General features: G+C 38.2%; 1 protein-coding gene across 19 annotated transcripts in view; it reads right to left on the minus strand.

Moving 5' to 3' along the window:
- The window catches only part of DLGAP2 (DLG associated protein 2), a 455,404-nt gene that overhangs the window by 60,125 nt on the left and 373,259 nt on the right, over nt 1–22,020 (minus strand). For all 19 annotated transcript variants that reach the window (XM_063150740.1, XM_063150738.1, XM_063150739.1 and 16 more), the window contains one exon: nt 8,399–8,610. In XM_063150740.1, the coding sequence (XP_063006810.1) occupies nt 8,399–8,610 (212 nt within the window). The remainder of the gene's footprint in view (nt 1–8,398; nt 8,611–22,020) is intronic.

The following is a 22,020-nucleotide window of genomic DNA, read 5'->3' on the forward strand; positions in this document are numbered from 1 at the left end:
ATACACTTGCCAAGGTCATTCCTCGATCCACTCACATCCAAAATAGTGATCACTCCCCAGAGTACCTCTTCTCTGTCAAATGTTCAGTCACCAGTGCAGCCTGGGTCAAGGAGGCACTGAAAGTGAATTAATGTTTTCTGAGGCCTCTAAAAGTTGCAGCAAGAAGGTCACCTTCTGACTCTGAATGGGTTTATCAGGTTTATTCAGGGAGCATCCAATATAAAGAAAGTCCATGTTCCATCAAATTAATTTTTGGAATTGCCATTTTCTAAAATCATACCTTTTTATTTTCATGATCATGCCTGCATTTGTGCAAAAATGTGAGAGTGAATGGGAGCATTAAAGAAAGTACAATCACTTCTGTTCAAATCAGTATATGCAATTCACAAGTATCTTTCTGGGACAAAAAGATAAAATTTGTAAAAGAATTCATCTTGGGTGCCTAAAAGGGAGGTGCATTAAAATTATCAAAGTAGCGGCAGTTATCAAAACCTATTTTATTGAGAGATTTGCATTTCAATGGATATTCATTTCTCTATCTGGACCTATCTTAACTATGTCTTCCTAGATACATGAAATAACTCATTGACCAGAATCTAATGATTATAGCTTAGGCAGCAGGGCCATTGTGCAGCAGCTGCGAGTCACCCTGCATCTCCATGGAGCCCTGCTGGAGTCAATGGAGCTCTGCAGAGGCACCCAGATGTGCCTGCATGCAGCCCATTGGAGAACTCAGAGTGGTGACATTAACTCTGATTCTCCCTTTCAAGCAGCACATTTAGTCTGGCTCTTTGGAAAACCAAAAGTGCACATAAATCTCATAAATTCATCTGTAGCAAAGAATTCCTTTTCTAATATTTGCAGTCTGAAGCTTCTCTTTGATCAGTGGTAGAGATGAGAATTTGGGCCAAATGAAATAGATTAGGCGCCTAGATAGTTCATCATTAACCCATACCTTTTAAAAAGTGTGCCTGAAATATATTGAATATTATTACAGGAATATATTAGGGAAGAGGTGGAGACTGCTGTTTCTACCCTTATGAAATGCCTACTAATCACTGACTGGTAGGAGAGAACTCTTACTGTCAGTAAGTGTTTAGGGATTTGGTACAACATGAACCAGAAGAGAATGAGAGGAAATCATCAGAATCATTAAACAGTCTGGTGGTTTGATCACTCCTTGCAAAGATAGAGAGGATGTAGGCTCAACCAAGCCTGTATTCCCAATCACTCAAAATGTTCCTGTAATAAAAAAAAAGTAGGCTACAAGAAATCTAAACTCTAAACTTTCAAAAAGGTGACAGATTTACACATATAGCTAATCTATAGCTAATCCTAAACATCTTGTCCCCTTATAATAGCAGCAACAAGCTGGTCAGCATCAACAAAATTCAGGCAAATGCTATGGCAAAAATTCAAAGGGCATTTCCGGCATCATGAAGCAGTTCAGTAGATAGGTCTATGGATCTAAGCAGAACTCAAATATTGGATATGTGTTCCGAAATCCATTTGTGGAATTGAAATATTCATTAATTTCCTCAGAAAGCTATCTCACTTTTTGCTTTTGGTGCATATACATGTACACATGCAAAAAGTCTAATTTGGTAGAATAAATGTAGACTAGGGCCTATCAGGACTCATTAAAGCATCTGAACATGAGCTTAATTTAAGCATACATGTTAAGTCCGTTAAAACCAGTAGAACTAAAGAAAATAAATGACCTTCATGCTGAAGTTGAAGATAAGTTGAAGATATTAATGAGACTGTAATTTCTGGGGAAACAATTGAGTAGAATTGGGAAAAGAATTTTGCATGTGTGTGTGTTTATATATATATATACATATACATCCACAAAATTTCTGGTTTTTTAAACAAAAAAGTCTTAATTTTCACATCTTTGCTTGAAGAAGTGTTTCTGTACACATGCTTTATAGTCCTATTTAGTTTTAATTGAAAACTAAATAAATGGGAAAACCAGCTTTTGATCCTTTTCAAATGAAAAGTAAAACAAATACATTTGTTGGAAGCAGAAACAAATAGGCACCAAAAACCAGAAGCATATTTACCCTTGGATGTCACTACTTGTGCTTCTTATATTGACCTGAATCTTACTGCATTTTCACCACAATCCATCATGTAATTGCATTTTTCTGAGAAAATCCCGCTTTATTCCTGAAAAGTCTCTGGACTTTGTGTAGAGCCTTAGGATCCCCCTTCCATCCCTAATCCAGGGTAATACATTTCAGTCCTACAACATAAAGCTGGTATTTACTCAAATGAGGTAGGACATCTGGGCTCAGCGACTCCCTGTGTTTCACACTGTGCTACTTCTCAGAGAACAAGATGCCTAACACTGCTTAAGAGCATTTGCTATTATTCTGCAAAGGAAGGAAAGATGAGGATCTCTTTTGACCCCACAAAAGATGTTTCCTAGGTAGCCAGATGACTGTCTGCCCTTCATCAGCATTCCCTCTTAACCCTGCAGCCTAATCTAACCCAGATCTTACTGACTGCAGCAGACTATCACCATGCCAGTGGCCCTCTGATTACATTATTAGTTGATAAGGCTTTGTAATTAGCCCTCAAACTCTCCTCAGTAAATCTCCAATTTCACCCCTCAGAGACTCTGAGTAGATGCTACTGCACTATAGGGCCTCAGAAAGCTACTAATGAAGTGTGTAATGAGGCTTTTTAGAGTCAGAAGATTGAGGGGAAAAAAACCCCAAAGATAAATAAAAAGCATATAAAAGATGAGAGTTCCTTTTCTAGTGATTTTCCTCATCTCTTCTATTACAAATATTTCTCAGGAGTGGCTTCAAAACCATTCCTTTTTTAAAATGTAGAAGCTCTAATGGCAAATTGAAGTTTACCTTAAAAATTAAAGAAGGCTTGGATCACTGGTGCACAGCAATGGATAATGTTGAAAGAGGACACTAATTTCTCTAGCAAGGAAGGTGTGCTTTAACTCTCAATCTGAGAAATTCTGCAGCACACCTACTCCCCCACATGTGCACACTTACCCACAGCCTTTTCTGTGTACATTGCCAAGGGGTGTGTCTTAGGAGAAAAACCCACAAATTTGTTTGGCACTAAAGAATAGTGGGGTCTGCACTGTCATGGGCAGAGATGGATGAAAACCCACAGGGTTGGTCTTATGCATTGCTTCCAAAATTCTCCTTTGGCTTTTTGGCTTTCACTTTCTAATGGTATGGTTGTAAGCATGGTATGGTTACCACAAATGGTTGCAAATGGAAAGATTTTTTTTTTTAAATGGAGATTTCCCATGTATCTTAGAGGAGTCTGTGCTATTCCATGATTCCTGCTGAGCCAGGGGGTCTGGCAGCTAAGTGCTGTCAGATCTGGTTGAGGTTTAATCCCCTTGCTGTGTGCTTTGGCAACATTTTTGTTGCCATAATGAAGTCTGCAGAACAGAAGGTGGACATGCCTTGGATAACAGTTCAGATAAGCATTAAGTTAGTGTGGCTGTGGACAGATGCAATCTCTCACTCTGAAAAGAGGGAGAGCAGTGAAAGATCATTCTTTTGCTCTGGTTTACTATAAGCTCAGAAAACACGTCAGCCATTTCAGATTTTAGACATATTAACTTACAATACTGAATGAAGTGTTTTGTGCTGAGTGCTGACTCACCAGGCTGTGAGTAAGAGTGGCTGAAATATGGACATGCATCATGCTCTTCAGGTGTGCTATGGCTGTAAACAACCCACAAAACAAAGATGTTAAACATCTGAGGGAGGCATAGATGCTCTCTCTCTGTGAGTGTGATTCATAATTTAAGATACTCATTCCATACAGTGGCCAAAATCTGGCAGAGTATTAAGAGAAAAACTTCATCTTCGGTTGTCAAGACAACTTGAATTATCACCGCTATTGTACTGTTGTAGTTTGCCAAATAATTTGTACTATGGCAGATTCCCTTCCTCATTGAAACACTACACTTTTGTACTACCTCTGTGCTCACATGTCCTTCTGTCTGCCCACCCATCAGCTTAAAGTGTCCGCACTACCAGAAATAGAAAAGTCTGCCATTAGAAGTTTACAAAACAAAAGTACACATTGCTGTCACTGAATTTATTTTACTGCAGCTTAACCTATTTAATTTTCATAGTTTCCTGTGAGTCACTTCAGAGCATAATGGAAAACTTCAGCACAGCGTGACTCTTCATTTGTGTGAGTGATACCACTATGATCTTCAAATAGAGTGTATTTACTTTGGGCTAAATGCTATTGTTATCACTTTTGACTAAATGGTGAGATGGTTTTCAGAGTCTTTCATAACACTTCAAAAAGGAGATACTGAAAATGGAATTTGCTATTTTTACAGTGTTATTCTGTTCATTTACATAATCAGTATATTAAGTACTTATTTCCTGAAAATGAAAAGCATCAAATAACTGTATTACATTCAGTTTTTCAGAATTACTCTCCTATTCCAGAGTACAAAATTCTTTTATTTTCATTTTTTATTTTCAACTAGATTCAACTGCTTTCTGGATCCCAGTGTCTCTGATGCTTCCATCTCAGCTTTGCTTGGTTTTGTCATAAATACAGAAAAATTACATTTACTAGGTTAGAAGGATATCCCTACAAATCATGTGGGTCAATCTCTCTTCCAGGATTGAACAAAACTTATTTAGGATAGGGAGGGACACTCCCTTTGTTTCAGCTATCCATTCCATAAACTGTTCATTTGATTAATGATATTTAATGTAAGTGAAAATGCCTAGCAGGAGATGACATACCTTCTACAAACTACTGCCTTCAGTAGTTTGTAGAAGTTTAACTTCATCTTCAGTAGCATCACAGCACAGCAGAAAACAATGGACTGAATAGAAGGGCTTGCATTTCACTTCTAGCCTACCAAAACTGACATCTGAACAATTTTGTATAATCACAGCGAACAATAATTAAAAAAAAAAAACAACATTTTTTTCCCCAGGGCTACAGGGAGTCAACATAATTTCCACACTAAATAGGACTTCTGGTACCATTCCAAGAAAACAAAGAGTTGAAAGGAAGTAGATTCAGGTATGTGTCCTGTCTCCACCGCAGCAAGTCTGATTGTATTATAATTTGCTCAAATGCAATTTCCTAATAATACTAATAAATTACACTGGCTTCAACTTGATGTTATTGGACTAAGTAGTGCAACATACTATTTAGTTTTTTAAAACATAAAGAAAGAATTTAAATTCCTTTATCTTCAGTGAGTGATCTAGATTTTTCGCTGCATTTAATTTTTGAAACGTCCATAAAAAATTGAGCCCCTTTATACTATAGCTATGCTCAGAAATAAGCCAGGTCCATTACCTGACCCTTTGGCCAAGCTTTCCTATCCTACAGAGAGAGTGGCTGCATCCAACAGAGCTGGTCCCTGAGCCATGTCCTGGCACTATGCAGAGGTGAGACAGGTGGCCCAGGCTGGAGGGGGCTGGGGATGCTGCTGGCTGTGCTCTCCCTCTGCCAGAGGTGGAGATCAGATGGCTGCGCTTGGGTCTATGACCTGCTTCTGTCAGCTCTATAAACCAGCAGTGGCAGAATATGAACTTCCCTTTTTATTTTTTCCCCAACTTGGAGTAAAATATACTCCTTTCCAAAGGCAACTTAAAAGATATTATTTCGGAATTCTAAGGCTTCTATTATTTCATTTACATTCATCTACTTGTATTTATTTATTCAGGTGAAAAAATGCATTTTTATTGTTTAGAAACTTTGAATCTTCAATTTGCTGGATCTTTGAGCAACACAAACCAGTAAATTAGAGCTTACTTTTGTCGAAGCATAAACAGAATTTAAATGGGAAAAATATCGCTGCAAAGATGCTAATAATGGAGGAGAAAAGCACACATGTCAAACGTCTGTTGAAGGTTAAGTGAAGGCTGTTCTAATTTTCATTTTATCATATTCAGGATAGTGAAGAAAAAGTAGGCTTTTTCTTATGAAATCCATCTACTTTTGTTTTGCAGCCAATCAATGTTTTTACACTGCCAAATCTATCAATATTCAGCTTTTATTAATGTGGTCTGGCAGACCCCAGTTCTGAGCTACCCTGCCACCCCAGCAGAGGAGTAAGAGAATAAAACCCCCATTTCATTTGTGTGCACTAGCTCCCTCCATCTGGGTAAACAAGCTAAAAAACCAGCTAATGCAGCTGACATTTTGAATTATGTAATTTCTCATAACACGTGCCAGAAATGCTGTTCAGCCCTGTTATACATGCAGGAATGCTGTTCAAAGCCCTGGCTTCTGGTTCAGCAGCATGATCAGTGGTACAAATGGTGCTCAGCATGCAGTGGGGATTACTGAGCTATGCTGGGGGAGGAAGGAAGGCTCCATAACCATTTTCCACTGCTGCATCCTTCCCAGACATCTGCCAGACAGAAAAGGCAACTGCAGGGACAGGGAGACAGATATACTGGGAGGTGATGGCTTGTGGTGAGAACCCAAGTTTAGGATCAGCACTTGGTATTTCTGTGCAAGAAGAAATTTTCTGTCTGCCTTTAGGATTGCTGAAATCTATAGATTTTTGCAAAAATGACTTACAAGAACCAGCATAGCTGTCACACTTCTGTTCAACTCCACTGGAAAAACCTGTGAATGTTAGGCTGGCAGATTCAAGGTGTTGCCCTTCAGTTTAAAGAAACACTGAGGACTTAAAAGATATCTGTCACCAGGGGCAGCCTGGCTGCTCAACTATTCTTAGTCCAGTGCTAGTGACAAATTTTCAACAGAACCCCTAATAGTATTTTACAGTATTACAAAAAGCTTCCTCCTTTTCTGACTGGTTAGTGGTAACTATGCCATGAAATCCTCTGGGGCCACAAACAAGCACAGCTGTCAAGCCCAGTACGTGCATCAGCAGTTCACTCGTGCTTTAATCAATTAAATTCTGAGCGGTGTATTTGCAACACATGGAAAAATGAAGGAAGACACAACATTTGGTGTTGGCCTACTAACAACCACCTGTCTTCATGATTTAACAAATCAGGAATACTTTCTTCCTTGAAGTATATTCCTTATTTGAATATGTATGTTTAGTTATGTTTATTGCTGTCTGAATTTGTTTATAAGCTGTAGTGGCCTAGGGCAGGCACCAAGACCTGTCACTCACTGGCAAATTTGTGCTGCTACTCAGATTCCCTTGTGGGAGCCCAACCATAGCTGGAAACAAAGAACAGCATAGAATATATTTTATTTGATCGAAGTGCTTGGAAAGTTAGAACAGTGTCTAAAATATATTTCAGTTTGTGGCATGAATAAGATAAGAGATCCCCTCCAAAACTGGAATGACTGCAACCAAACTGTCTCTGGGAATGATCCCTGAGAACAGTGCCCAGAACTCAGCCAAGCAGTGGCTGGGCCAGTACCATATGAAGCAATGAAGCTGGAAACTCTTCTCTTCAATAATAGTGAAAGTTGGTGGCTTTCTTGCAGATTGCAAGGCAAATAATTCAATTTAATTAACCCAACAGGATTTTTGCCTATGGGTTTTGTTTTATTTTATGAAAAGGTGAGTCACTATTGTAAACTGTGCGGTATTACCTACAGAACAATAAATAACACTTGGTCCAAGATTTCACTCCTAATTTCTTTAGTTTATATCGCAGGCAAAAAGATAAATTTGCTAAGCCATGAGAAACATCCAGTCAAATTAATAGAATCTGTAGATTTTAAGTCAGGCTACCACTTTGAAACCCTCCTGACAAGAATTTTTACAGTTTACTTATAAAATTATATATTGAAAAGATAAAAAGGAGAGGAAAATAAAGATCTATTGGAAAACTTCCAACATACTTTCTTGTAGTTGTAAGATTTGCTTTAGTTATTTAATAGGCCATATTGTAGGTAGTATGAATGGTAGTATGAATGAAAATAATCCAGTCAAACAAAATTTTCCACAATGTGTTTAAATGAGTATGATGCAGTATAGCTGATACATAAAGCATTACACTGATAAAAAAGGTGTAAAATGCCCAATATATGGTACAATTGTATATTTAATATTATATCTAGTATAGAATAGAGTATATTTTCTATTTCAGAGAAAGCAATGAAATAACAAAAATTGTAATAGAAACCAATCCTTCTAGAGAAAAAAACCCCATAACTTTGAACTTTTGGCATAAAATAAGTATACATTTCCTTCAGTAAATATAACAAACTCATTCAGAAGTAGAAGGTTTATTTCATGGATGGAAGAAGATATCAGGTTTTCATCCAGTAACCACAAAAAGCTGTAACTAAGTTAAAATGAAGCCAAAAAAAATCACCTTTTAAGAGATAGATTTTTTTTTCCTATGGAAGCTGACCATTGCCCATAAGACACAAAGAAAAGTTATCCAAGTCATGACAACTTCCAGAAAGGTGAAGTGTAGCTTACTTTTGATGATCTGCCAGTGGTCTTTGCCCAATGGATTTTAATAATGACTCTGGCCGAACGGATAATTTTGGCGATGTCTTGGGGCTTGTATCAGAATCTCCACTTTCTTCATCTCCCATGGCCTTAATATAGCTCCCACTCCTCATTCTTCTGCATGGGATCTCCTCATCTTTCCCACCAGCTGGGTATCCTCCCCATTCATCCTGAGGTACCTAAAGGAGACCATAAAACACACACACACACGGAATGTGGTTTATTCTTTCCATATGTTTAAATACTTCCTTCCTTTATTCATTTTACAAAGACAAGTAATGAATTTTTTATTCTTCAGAAACAGATGGCTTATAAAGAGATTTCCAAGAACCCTAAATGATTTTGCCATTTAACTTCAACTTCAGAGCTGGAAATTTTTAGTTTGTAAATGTTAGAACCCAAGGAACAATGAAGTCATGGATTGTGAGCTGAGCTGCAATATCTATTTGTAGACATGCTCTAAACTGCAGGAAGCAGCCTAAAGTTTGCACATAGATTTTAATCTGATAACAATGAGTTAATCAGGAATCTCAGAGCTATAATTCATTGAAAGCTGAGCACTTTGGGGTTTATTACCAGCAGTCCTTATAATGGGTTTTCAGGGAGCTGAATGGTGTATTTCACATAAACTAAGCCATGATCTTGGCATAAATGCATAGGATTAGGGCAAACTTCTGTTAAAAAAAAAAAAAAAAAGAAAAAGTGGTAATTTGTCTTTTTTCTATCTATAAACTGCAAAATGGTTGATAGAGAGACTGTAATACGTCAGAAATCCAACCAGTTAAATAATTCATGAGGTTGCAGGATTGCAATTTCCTTTATGCAGTTCAAATGGATTTCCAAACAGTAAAATTGGTAGTCAGATAATCCACAGCTGGTGGATGGAAAACTCTCCTCACCACAAATTACCAAAGAATTGAGCAGGAGTGGATTCTTCAATCCAAAGTGAAATCAGCCTTGTTTCAATGCTTATGATTAAACACAGCCTGTCTCTGCCAGTATTGTTTTTTTTTTTTTTTAATATTTAATCTTCCAAGGTGCTGTGTCTTCTGGCTCTAATCCAGAAGCATACTTATGCATTTAATTTGTTTTAAGGATACAGGCAACTCTCTGTAATGCATGATCAGGACTCACAGTTAAAAAGTAGGATGTGACAGAGTTCATCAGTGACCAAGGCAGATGCCCTTGGCAGCTTTAAATCCTTTGTCAACATTGTTATTCCATCTACATTAGGCAGTTTAATGTCTTTATTTACTAATATACTATAACTCTGAAATCTCAATTAGACATATATTTAATGGTTTCTGCAAAGCACGATGTCAAAAAAGATTTTCAAGTCAAACATATTTGAAAGCTTCTATGGACAGAGTTCACTGTGGAGCTGAAGCAAATGCTCCCATTGGTTTCAGCAGTCTTGGAGACTGGGTTTAAAAAATTAACATGATCTGCTTGCCATCTATGGCCCTTTCAAGACAGATGAATTAGCCTGCACAGCAGGTGAACAGAGCTGGGGCTTTGAGTCCTAAAAAGGGATTAAAGGAGAAAGGAAGTTTTAAAAGGGGTGAACAAGTAAAAATAGAGATATTAAATTTAAAAGCCCAAGCTTAAGGTAGAAAAAAGAAAAAAAAGACTGAAGATGAAGTCAGATAAGATGAGATGAAATAGATTGCATATATCAGAAAAATGTCAGAGATAATTATCAGAGAAAAAAAAAGTCATGTTCTTATACAAAATAATAGGAAAGAGCATGAATCTAAGTGAAATATGGTTGCATCACACAAAGAAACAAACTTTTCACATTATTGAGCTTTGGGTGGTGAAAGCAAGCATCGAAAATCTTCCCAAACTTGAAGCCTGTAAGTCTGATACATAGTCCTCATTTCTTTTCTCAGACCTAATATGTATAAGATTAAAGTTGCAGGAATGTTTTTTATGATTCTATGAGACCTAAAAGATAATGTACATATAGCCATAGTAGTCATAGCCAGTCGTTTAAAATACTAAATATATATACATTAAATTCAGCATTTAATTTTTTAATCTACAGCTGACAACTCCAACAGCTGTAAAAATCTGAATTAGAGAGCTATTTTATTACTTGATATTGTAAAAACATACTCTTATTTTTAAATAGTCTTTATTAAATGTATGTCAGCATGGCTAAAGCCAAAATCCAAATGCCAAAAAAGCAGTTACTGGCATCTACATAGGCCCACTACAAGGTGTACTGTTAAATTTTCACTACTAAAGCTGAATTATCATGTCTTAATATTATTTTCTAAAAAAATCCCCTAATAACTTTTCCACAGAATGATTATTTAGGCTTCAAACTTCTTTCCTTCTTTTCACTTCAAAGATAATTAAATAGAAAGTTTAAAAACACATTGATCAATAACCTTTTACTTGCTCAAATGCAGAAAATTATTACTTTCTCAACTTTATTTTGTCTGAAATTCCATGTTCAAATAACTAGATAAGGACTGGATTTAAATGAGTACAACATAGGCTTATTTGTTGATTGAAGTTGCAATCTTATTTTAAAAGATAGGAATGACTGATTTTGTACATTAAAGTATCTAAAAAATTAAACTTCTTCACTGTGATAAGGACAAACCTTAAAGTTATGTGCATTACTGGTTCTGTTGATTGCATTTCTTTTGCTGTCTGTATTCATAAGTTATATGAATTCACATCACAGCTAAAGACCACAGCTAAAAAACAAAGTCCTGCTCCATTTATGGTTTGATGTGCTCATGGTACACAAGGCAACAAGAATCCCTTTCTAATCAGACCAACTCATCAGCTATCACAGAAGCATTTATGGTTGTTACAACATTTATGGTTGTTACAACATTTTTCACAATTAAAATATCTGGGGTTTTTTTTGGTTTTTTTTTTTTTTTTTTTTTTTTTTCCATCTTCAAAATAAAAAAGAAAAGAAAAAACAAATGAAAGGACCCTCGACATTGTTTTTACTCATGGACTGAGAATAGAAGCAAAATTTGAGTCCCAGTTCAGCCTAGTTCTCAATTTATTTGAACTGATAGGTTAAGTACTTGGAAACATCTTTCCAAATCCAGGCTATCTCAAACCCCAACACAGCTTTAAAGAAAAGCAAAAGCATTATGAAAGTGCAGGAAAGATTTTCATTTTGAGATATTAACAAAAACATTTAACATCATGTATGAGGGTGATTAAATATATATCTTCCAAAATATGGAAAGGGCTTTGCAACCTGCAGAAATTCTACCTTACAATAGTTACCAGCCCCTGAAATTCCCATCTGCAAGGCTTGCAGTTGCTAATTTAGAATAATTACCCTAATTATCTACTTACATACAGTGATGAGTGCTGATATTTATAATGTCTAAAAAGGCCTTCCTTCTGTTCTAGATGTTAACATGAATCCTTGTACATGTAGTTTCTATCCACAGAGGAGTTATACTGCATATTACCATATGAATTTCCTTTCGCAAGAACAAGGGGCTGACAAGGTCTGGCTGCTGATCTGGTTATGACTATTACAGAGAATGATGAGTCTCCTTCATAAGTGTCATTCACTGTTGCTGTAAGGAGCACCAGGTTCAGAAAATTTGACGCCTTTCAATTGTCCATCTACTGATTCATTCTGACATCTTACATTAATCACCTAGGGTCGATTTTAATAAAGCACTTGATACCTAACACTTATTACATATTATGAAGCTGAACTGAGAGCTAATTCCAGGACCCTAGGAAGGATCCTAAATTCCCCATAAAGGCACTTAGGAGAGTTAGTTCCTGCAAAGTAACATAAAGAAGGTCCATCTTAGTTAGCAATCAGAATGTACAGCACAAAGAAAAATCTCAAATATTTCTCCTTTCTTGGACTTGCTGTATCTGATTACAGGCAGCAGAAAGGCCTTCTCTTATTTCCCTGTCAGATCCTAAAATCATCTTCTGCAGAAAAAAGGTGGGGTTGTTTTTGGTTGTTTGTTGGTTTTTAGTTGATTTTTTTTTTTCAAATTAGCCTTATTTTTTCCTTCTATGATGAAACAGCTGTGGAAGTGAAAGATTTTCTTGGCCTCCTTCTAATCAATGATTTTTGGAGAGCTCTGCTCCTCTCTTTGTCACTCCCAGCGTTTTCATGAAGCCCTCACAGATTCTGTGGGGAGGCTGGTTAGGAGAGAGGGACTCCTTTACATAAAAGGGTGTGATGCAGCTTTGTGATCAGGGATTTACCTGAAAAGAGGGAGCTTAGTTATAGCCCCTAGGCCAAGCATTCACATGAATTTTATATAAAAGAGTGTTTGGATAAAACTTTTACAGCTTCTTAACAAAGCAAGAAGTACCTATGCTCCAAACTGATGCACATCCTGCTGCTGAGAATGCAATTCATGGAACTGAGGAGATGGTGTTTGACCTTCTATAGGCTACAGAAGAAACCAAGCTGTCACCTTCAGAGTGGGTATTCTAGAAACTTTGTTAATATAAAAATAAATTTACTTGCTTTAGATAAAATGTTGCTATCCCTGTTCCTTGTTAGAAGTTCATATCTTAAAATACCCCTTGCTACTGATTTTTTAGCTCAATACCTAGAGTGTCACATGACCAGGTAATGGCTGCAAAAGTAATGATTTCTGAATTTTATTTTAAATCTTATTTCTATCTCCCTTTTAAAGAAGCAATACATATTTGTTTGAGTAGAGTTCTTATTTTTTTTCTTTTATTATTTTATATGTTTTACGCTGTGTTGTAATTTGATTAAAATAGACTGATGACTGGACTGATGACCAGGTAAGCAGCTGAATCACCATCCCTGATGTATTTTAAAGATGTGTACATGTGGTGCTTAGGGACATGGTATAGTGGTGCACTGGGCAGTGCTGAGTTAACAGCTGGACTCAATAGCCTTAAAGATAATTTCCGTTTTTTTTCCATTCCATTTTTAAATGATTGTATGTTTCTATTCTTCCTGTTGAGCATACTGATTGTGCTCAGACCAGATTTGACAGAAGAAGGATTTTGGACCCTTAACTGGACTTCAGCTGTGTGCCTGTCCCCTGATTCTCAGGAAGAAAAAACCAGCATGTTGTCAGGGAAAACAGGGATGGATTTGACTAAACTACAGAAAAAACTAGAAATCATGGAATTTCTGAGGTTGGAAGGGACTCTGGAGGTCTCTAGAGCAGCCTTCTGCCCGAAGTATGGCCAGGTACAGCAGCTTGCCCAGACTGCTACGAAGATGCTGAAGGACCTTCAGGGGAAGCTGTATGAGGAGTGGCTGAGGTCTTCTCAGCCTGGAGGAGACTGAGGGGAGAAGAACTCACTGGAATTACAGCTGCCTGTGAGGGGAAGAAAGGAGGGGCTGACCCTGAGCTGTTCTCTGTGGTGACCATGACCGGGCCCAAGGGAATGGCCTGAAGCTGTGTCAGGGGAGGTTTAGGTTGGATATCAGGTAAAGGTTCTTCACCCAGAGGGTGTTTGGGCACTGGAACAGCTCCCCAGGGAAGTGGTCACAGCACCAAGCCTGACACAGCTTTGGACAGCGCCCTTTGACACGTTCTGTGACTCTTGGGGATGGTGTTGTGCAGGGACAGGACATGGACTCAGCGATCCTTGCGGGTCCCTTCCAGCTCAGGATATTCAGTGATAATTTGACTGTGTCCAGCTGGGTTTACAATATTTCCAAAGATGAAGACTCGACAACCTCTCTAGATAACCTGTTCTAATTTTTCACTACACTCAGGGGGAAAAAGCTTTTCCTTATACCTTATGAGAAACAGGCAATCTAGGCCCCTAAAACTACTTCTAGGAGTGTGAACATCTAATCTTGTAGCTAAGAAATACTGATGATAAAACTGGAAGAAACAATGAAACGTTCATTCTTCTGGACTTTGATCACTGTTAATTTGATTTTTTTAAAGTTTATTTCAGTTTAGGCTTTAGCTAAAACAATCAAAATGGCAACAGCCACTGACATTTCAAAACAGACCTGCTCCCATTGTTCCATCCACTTCCATGGCATTTGCTCACAGCTCCCAGAATTTTAAAGTTGTTCCACAGCTAAACTGCTGATCTGCTTAAAACTGCTGATTACTTTACTATCTAAAATGAAACTCTCCTAAATAAAGGGCTTCAGCTGAGGGAGATGACTATCACTTCTTCATAATTCTCATTCCCAAAGGTTAAAGTGAGGATTACCTACCTCATAGGAGTTCTGTGAAATTTAATTAGCATGCAGATATAAAGTTAATGGAAATATTGATTTTTACGTAAATCTTATTTTAGTAATACAAATTTCACATTTTACTAGAAGCAGAAGCTGAAGTCTGCACATGAAATTACACTATGTATGATGTGAAGAAGGATAAGATATGAAACACTCTGTTGGAGACAAATAATTTTTGTAATTTCATGCTTTCTCAGGCTGGTCAAGAAGATGACACAATCTGAAATGCAGGTAAGAGGTTTTCTCCTAAATCATGTCTTCAAGAGCCTCATAAAAAACAGCCTCTGCTCACAGCTGCAAGTAGATGAAAGTAAATGACAATCTTGCAGAGCAGACAGAGATGATTTTTTGCATTAGCAGAAAATTTCCTTGATGCTACAGTGGGAGATGGAAGCTGGACCTCCTGTGTTTTCAACAATTTCAGTCAAGAAGGAACACCAAGCAATTACAAGAATATTGTTCTGAGGTTGATGGCACTAAGACTGGCTGCAGACTCTAGACCCTGTTGCTCAGGAGTTTTGCAGGAAGGAAGAGTGCAGTATCTGAAAAGAGAAGTTTGTTTCCTCAGTAGCTAATCTTGTGTCTACAGCTCACCACAATTCTCAGTGCACATTTTTGACTAGCTTCTTCTGTGTGCCTTTTTTTTCTTAATGTGCTGATTCATTGTGCAAGGAACATGAATTATGCAATAAAGTCATTGAAAAGTCTCTACAAAACATGCTAGGGACTCCTCCTCACCACTAACAATGTCATTCTTCATAATTAGCTTTAATTTTCACATGCCACCCTCTACTCCTTGAACTTCTTGACAGCTCAGAAGCACAGAGAGTTCTTGCAGCATTCCCAAAGGTGAGTTGACACTGTCCATCAAGGCAGGAGCTAATTTGAGAAAACAAGAGTAATATTTCCAGCCATTGTCTTCAGGCTTTGCTCTGAACAGCCATAGTGTTACAGAAAGAGGAAGGAAATAATGTAGATCCCAAACAATACATGCTTTACATTGGGTTGAAAACAACTTGACTTCAGGAATTTGGGATTTGGTAATAATCTGGACACCTATGCAGACCACAAACATACTATTCCAGCTGGGAGATGTTCAAAGAGGAAAATCATTGTCAGCATTATTTATTGCCTACTTTTATTCTCTCATGGGGAGTTCCAAGCAAACTGCACTAAGCAATCTTTGAAGGAAAGATTTCTGTCCAATGTACTAAAATTGCTTCTGTGTTTTCTAAAGAACTGCACTCTTTTCAGTTTAATCATGATTTATAACACATATCTCACAAGCAAAATAAAAAAATTAAATTAAGCAAAATTAAAAACAAAATTTAAAAAATAACAAACAAAAAACCCCCAAAACCAGCAATAACAACAAAAAACACCCAGCACTATGTTTCCCAACTGGTTCTCCAGCAACTATGTGAATTATAATTTGAGGATGGCTAAATACTGTAATTGGTGCAAGGACTTTGTGGCTTTGTTTATACTGTTTGGATGAAAGTGGGCCAAATTCCTGCCCCATTACCATCTGTGCTCATATTGATGGCACAGATCCTTGCAGTTCAGCCACCTGGAAATCCTCTGCTGTGTTCTTGGGTCTCTTTGGGGCCCTCAGGACTCTGCTGTTTTGACGTGGTGGAGCAAGGTGCAGTCAGACAGCAGTCATGGGCTTGTCCACACTGTGGGTGATTTTAGCCTGCTAAGCTCACTGAGATCTTGCGCCAGAGCTTTATTATAAGGTGAACTTGGACTGAAGGGAGGGCTTGGCTTGTACGTACATAAGAACCTGTTTGTAGTCTTTCAATCTAAGAGACAAAACCAGCAGAGTTTCAACCAAGAAACCTGTGTTTCAATTGGCTGTGAATTTCCTTTGGTGTGTGATCAAGGACACTGCTTTGTGGTCAGCTCAAGCCACTTTAAAATTATATTACCATTAACTTCAGTGGGGCAGGTTTTCCTTAAGCAATATTCAGGTTTTTAAGCAATGCTAGTAATGCTCAAATGACCTAGAGTGCTCCCTGAAAAATAACCCTACAACAGTAATAAGGATAAGAAAAGGTAAGTGCTCAGCTGAGCTGGTGAGTTGCCCCAACTGACTGTGCTGCTGCACAGCCACAAGAACTTGGGAGAGAGAAGGATGCAAATGTGGTGGTGACTGCCTTGGGCTGGGCAAACACAGGTCACTAAAGACTCACAGTCTTGCCTGGAGGTCTCTGCCCTGCAGCACTTCACCCCCATGCTGTGAAGCAATCTGTGCCTCTGAAAAAGTGTGGCTACCAGGAACACACCCTGGCCTGTGCTAAGTACTGGACCAAGAGTGCTCAGGAGGGAATTTAGGAAAAAATTGGCTAGCTTGGATGAAAAAAAACCCTGAGACCTGCTGAGCAATGTAACAGTATTGAGGATCAGAATGCAGCGCCAAGGAAACCATCCTGACACCATGTAATTTGATAGAATAGATGTAGCACAAGGTAGCAATTATTGTACTAAGGGAAATTGACAGAAACATCAAAGATCACAACTTGGAACTTTGCATGCAGGCCACAAGCAGCTTTTCTGTCAAGGAAGGGAGTTTGCGCCCAGAGTTTGTTTTCCTATGTCTTTGTCTTTTTGGGCCAGCTCATGGTTGCATTTTCCTTTAAATCTTTTTCTATAAATTGAATAAAATGAAAATTCTGCTTAAACCAAGCATTCAAAGGCCAAAGACCTAAACAGAATTGCAGCCTGTCTCTTCCTACAGGTGAAAGGGAATACACCTGGAATACAGCTGCCAGCTGGGCTGCCTGACTGACAGGCACCAGATGAGACCCAGGGAACCAGAGCATCAGCAACCGGAGCTGACTAAAAGCTTTTCTGAGTTGGGCAAGATCCTGCAGAGTATTCAAGGTTACAGAAGTATAAAGTAAGAGAAAAAAAATGCCCCTAAAAAAAAGAAAAGGAGAGGTGCTCCCAACAAACTTACAACGCACAGCACCTCTGAAGCCAGAGACTAAGGAGCAAGGTCTCCACTTTGCAGAGCTATTATAAGGCTGAACCTAAGGATGAACCTAAAAGGCAGCATATGCAGGGCTGACTCAGAAAGTGGCCTGTGGTAAACAACATCTTATTTAATGAAGCAAGAAATTTTATAACTTTTTTTTCAGTTTGTTGTAGGTCTACTACTGAAAAACCAGTACATGTCTTTAAAACATAAATATTTTAAAGGCTATTTAACAGCTGTATTTGCCTCTCATAGTTTTTTTTCTGATTTTAACTAAAAATTGACATAATGTTTTTTATGGTTAAGTCCAGATGACTGCAATTATCTAGCTTCCAGAGCAAAATGAGTATTTGTCTCCTGCCTCTCTACTGTGTAATGCTTAACTATCTACATACTTTTCAAAAAGTGTTTCCCTACCAAAGTACCAGGAAACTTGTCCATATGGACAATGAGCTACTTAAACACATTTGCAATTCTACTTTAAAAAACAAACTCTAAGCACAGCATAGTAAGATGGTCAAACCCAGAAAAAAAAAAAAAAAAAAAAAAAAAGAAGAGCAAAAAAACCACAAAGCAACATTTGTGAATAGTTCACCATTTTTACAGTCAATCCTTGCAGGAATGCAGGAAGAATGGCATGGACTGCTCTAGAGAGGAGCTGGGTCTGCCCTAGGCAGCCAGCCTGTGGCTAGGACAGTGTGCAGTCATTGCAGCCCCAAGTGCAGACTCCTCTTACAGATGGCCTGAGTGTAGGTAACATAAGTTACTCCTGCATGAAAACTTCTTCAGAGCCAGTGACACCTTTGAGTAACAACTGCAAAGGTCAGCCTTCAGATTCAATGAAGTGAACACTGAGAAACAATTTGGCAACACATTTCTAACATCATAAAGGAGGAAAACTCCTCCTGATTAAAGGGCAGTGGGATCACGGCCTCCCTTTTCTACTCATAGCTTTGACATTTCCACAGTAACAGGGACATATTCTGGCAGCTTTAAGAAAATACTAACTCTGAAATCTTTCCACTCTTGTTTGGAAAAAAGTGTCAGTAATTCATTTTATCCAATAAGCGGATCCTTGTACATGGGCATGGAAGCAGTGCCCTGTATCACTGATTAACACAGTAATTCAAGATACCAGTGATTTAAGACAGCTGTTAGGTCAGAGCTTTGCTTTACAATATCATTGATTGAATGTATTTCCCCCTTAGGGGTGTTTAAGTATTCTAGGATTTGTGATACACAAACCCATCAGCATTCTGTAAATACAGGGAAGTGTAGGATTTACTACTCCTTTTTATTTAATGCTCCACAAAATATTACAGGCTGACATTAACACTGTGAATGGACTATAGGGCAAAAAACTGTCCCTTCATTTCCCTTATTGTTTGGGCACTACCTGTTTGTCTTGCACATCTCCACTGCTGGCTGGGAGGGCATAGGGGTGGCTGTAGGAAACCAAATGTTGCAGCATTTGTCCATGCTGATCTAGGATGCAGACTGCCCTGCTACCCTACTGTCTATACTAGCTTTTCCTGCTGTGGAAACAGCCCAGTTAATTCTTCAGTAGTGGCTAGTCATAAATCATTGTGAAGGCAGCGTGGGTGATTGTGATTTGGATGTGAGTATCAAAACTCTGCTAGCTCTGGCTAGCTCCACAGTGTGCACTCACTGGTAGAGGATTGGATGTAGTTTCTGTAGCTCATGCACGGGTTTTATGTCAAGCAAGCACATGCAATCTAGTTTCACAAAGATGAAGTGCTGAGAAAAGTGCATTGAGTTCAAAATCCCTCCTTGCAAACCAGAGGGAGAGTACAAAGCAGTCGTGTGCCTCACAAGGGCAGTGGTTTAATTTGCAGGAATCCGTACGGCCACCAGCAGAGCTCCTGAGAAAATGTAACTGAGGGCTTAAGGCCTATTTATCCATTAACTTGTCCTCAAAGGTTTTCTCCGCGCAGCCTAACTTAAACCAGCAAAGAGCCTTGTTGAAACTGCTGCTTTTTTCTTTCTCTTTTTACAAGAGGCCAACTGTGCTTTTCTTTCATTGTGTGGAGTGCACAGCTGACATTATTATCCACATGCTTAGCAGCGCCTCTGCTGTAAGCGATGACGCTCGCTCTCAACTGCACTAGGAAGACAGGAGTGGGTTGAAGCCATTTTTAGAACAACATGCTATTTCCTTTTTTAGTGCTGACTCATTCACTGTAGCTTGTGGTATGTTTACCCCATTTGCTAGCTGCTTTGGAGGCTGTTGAATGAGGAAAGACTATTAATCAGTGACACATCACACTGTGCTCCAGAACTACAGTCATGGTGAGCGTGATGCCCTCACTCATCTTTTGGCTCTACTGCAGGAATTATTTTTCTTTAACTAGAATTCAAAGTTATTGCAGTTCTGGAAACCGTAAGTGACTCTTTTGTGCACATCCTTTCAGCACAGGTATCTAGTTCATATCCTTTTTTTTCTGTTAAAAATCTTTGCTCCTTGCTAGTACTCATATCAGAGTGGAATTAATCAAAGTCATTGCACTGTACACATGTGAACCCTAATTAGCCAAAACAGCTGATGAAGACAGAGGAGGTCTCGCAGCTCATTTATCTTCTTCTTAACATATTTTATATTAAAATTAAAATGACTTGTAAAACAGTAGCAGCTACTATGGCTAATACTATAAGAAAGTGTGCATTATTGCACATGTGTTTTACTTGGGCTGCTTTGCTGCTGAGTGAGGTGGCAAAGTGTTTGTTGCCCAGAAATGCATTGAAATTTTCAATTTGTCTGGATTCAAAGTAGAAATTAAAGGCCCATACACAGTAACTGCAGCAAATCATTCACAAGATATGGTGTGCTAAATGCTGTTAGTGTACAATTACAAATGGTAGTCCTCTGCTCTTGAGGTGGTAATTGGTCAGCTGATTGACATTACAGCCCTCCCAAATGAGCTTCTCACTCTTCCCCTCTGCCTTGTTCCTGTGTGTTCCCATCACCTCCGCTGTATAAGGAGTGAAGCAAATCTGATCTGGGTTTTAAATGATAAAAATAATCACTATTTTATACAGCTTTGTTTCAACTGATTTAATTCTCTCAAACCATCCACTTCAGGACTAGATGACCACCCATGCTTGAAAAAGGCATGCTGACTGAATCACCTCTGACTTACAGCACCACACTCCCAGTCCAAGGAGATGCCTTAGCTGCAAGGACTCTGTGTGGAGAAGGGAATGCAAAACCCTAAAAGAGGAGCCAGAGATTAAGCTTGGAGATTTATCAGGTTAAAGAAATACTTGCTTTCAACTCTAGGACACAACTGAAGCATATAAAGAGGAGACAACTTCAAAATCCCTTGTCTTATCTCCTTTTCCCAGGCATTTGTTAATTTGCTAGTTGCTTCCTTCTTAGAAAGAAAATTCCTACGCTCACTCTTCAGAGTTTCAGTTCGAAGGAAAAGAAGCTCAGTAATTATGACAGAAGACAAAGTGGAAGCTCAGAAACATAAGACAGTAAACAAAATCTGCAGCACAGGTCTAAGACTGCCATGGTTTTTCAGTTTGAGATTCTGCATATCAAAAGTCTCAATGGAAAATAGAAGTAGAAATATTTCATGCAGATAATGAAAAAAAAATAACAGGAAGAAAACCAATAGATAGAAAAGTGAGGTGGCTCCTGATAAACCTCATATAATTAGGTAGTAGAACAAAAGTAGAAAAAAGGTAGTAGAAAAAAAAATTTAAAATATAATAATATATAAATATAGACATGAATTGTTTGTTATTACGCAGATGTACGCTTACATATCTGTGTATTCATTAAAATACTGTAATTTCACAGCTTTATTTTAAAAATAATTAAAAATATATAGCTAACATTAGTCAGGATATGTATTTAATACCACTTTAAAAACAGAGACCCTGTGAAAGGCCTTGGGGTTTTATGCTAATCTGTTCACTTGTGCACCTCAGGGAAATCTGCTGCTGCACATCATCTTCATAATCCCTTGAATTCTCATTGCCTTCTACTTTTGAGCAAGGCAGTAAAATCTCCTGGGTAGGGATTCTGACATGTTTCTCTACTTTTCTCAGTTACTGAACCTAATGATTATTTTTATCCAATCATTATTCAGTGATGCTGCTTACACTGCCATAAGAAAAGTTAAATATCCCTCCTCAGTTTTACAGATAAAGCAATTGAAGTGTTCAGAGGTTAAAAAATTACATTTCCTGGGTTAGAGAGAAAGTTCCTGGCAGAGGTAATAATGGGACATATTTCTGATCTTAATGATTACATCATGACAGCCCAACATCCCTCAAAGCAGAAGTTTCAAAACCTAGCAATTAGTTATTTCATTGGCAGTATAGAATCCCCTCAATTTGTTTGCTGAACTTGGGCAGTGAATAAGCCAG

This window comes from Melospiza melodia, chromosome 3 (genome assembly GCF_035770615.1).
Source record: "Melospiza melodia melodia isolate bMelMel2 chromosome 3, bMelMel2.pri, whole genome shotgun sequence".
In the NCBI taxonomy this organism is placed as follows: domain Eukaryota; kingdom Metazoa; phylum Chordata; class Aves; order Passeriformes; family Passerellidae; genus Melospiza; species Melospiza melodia.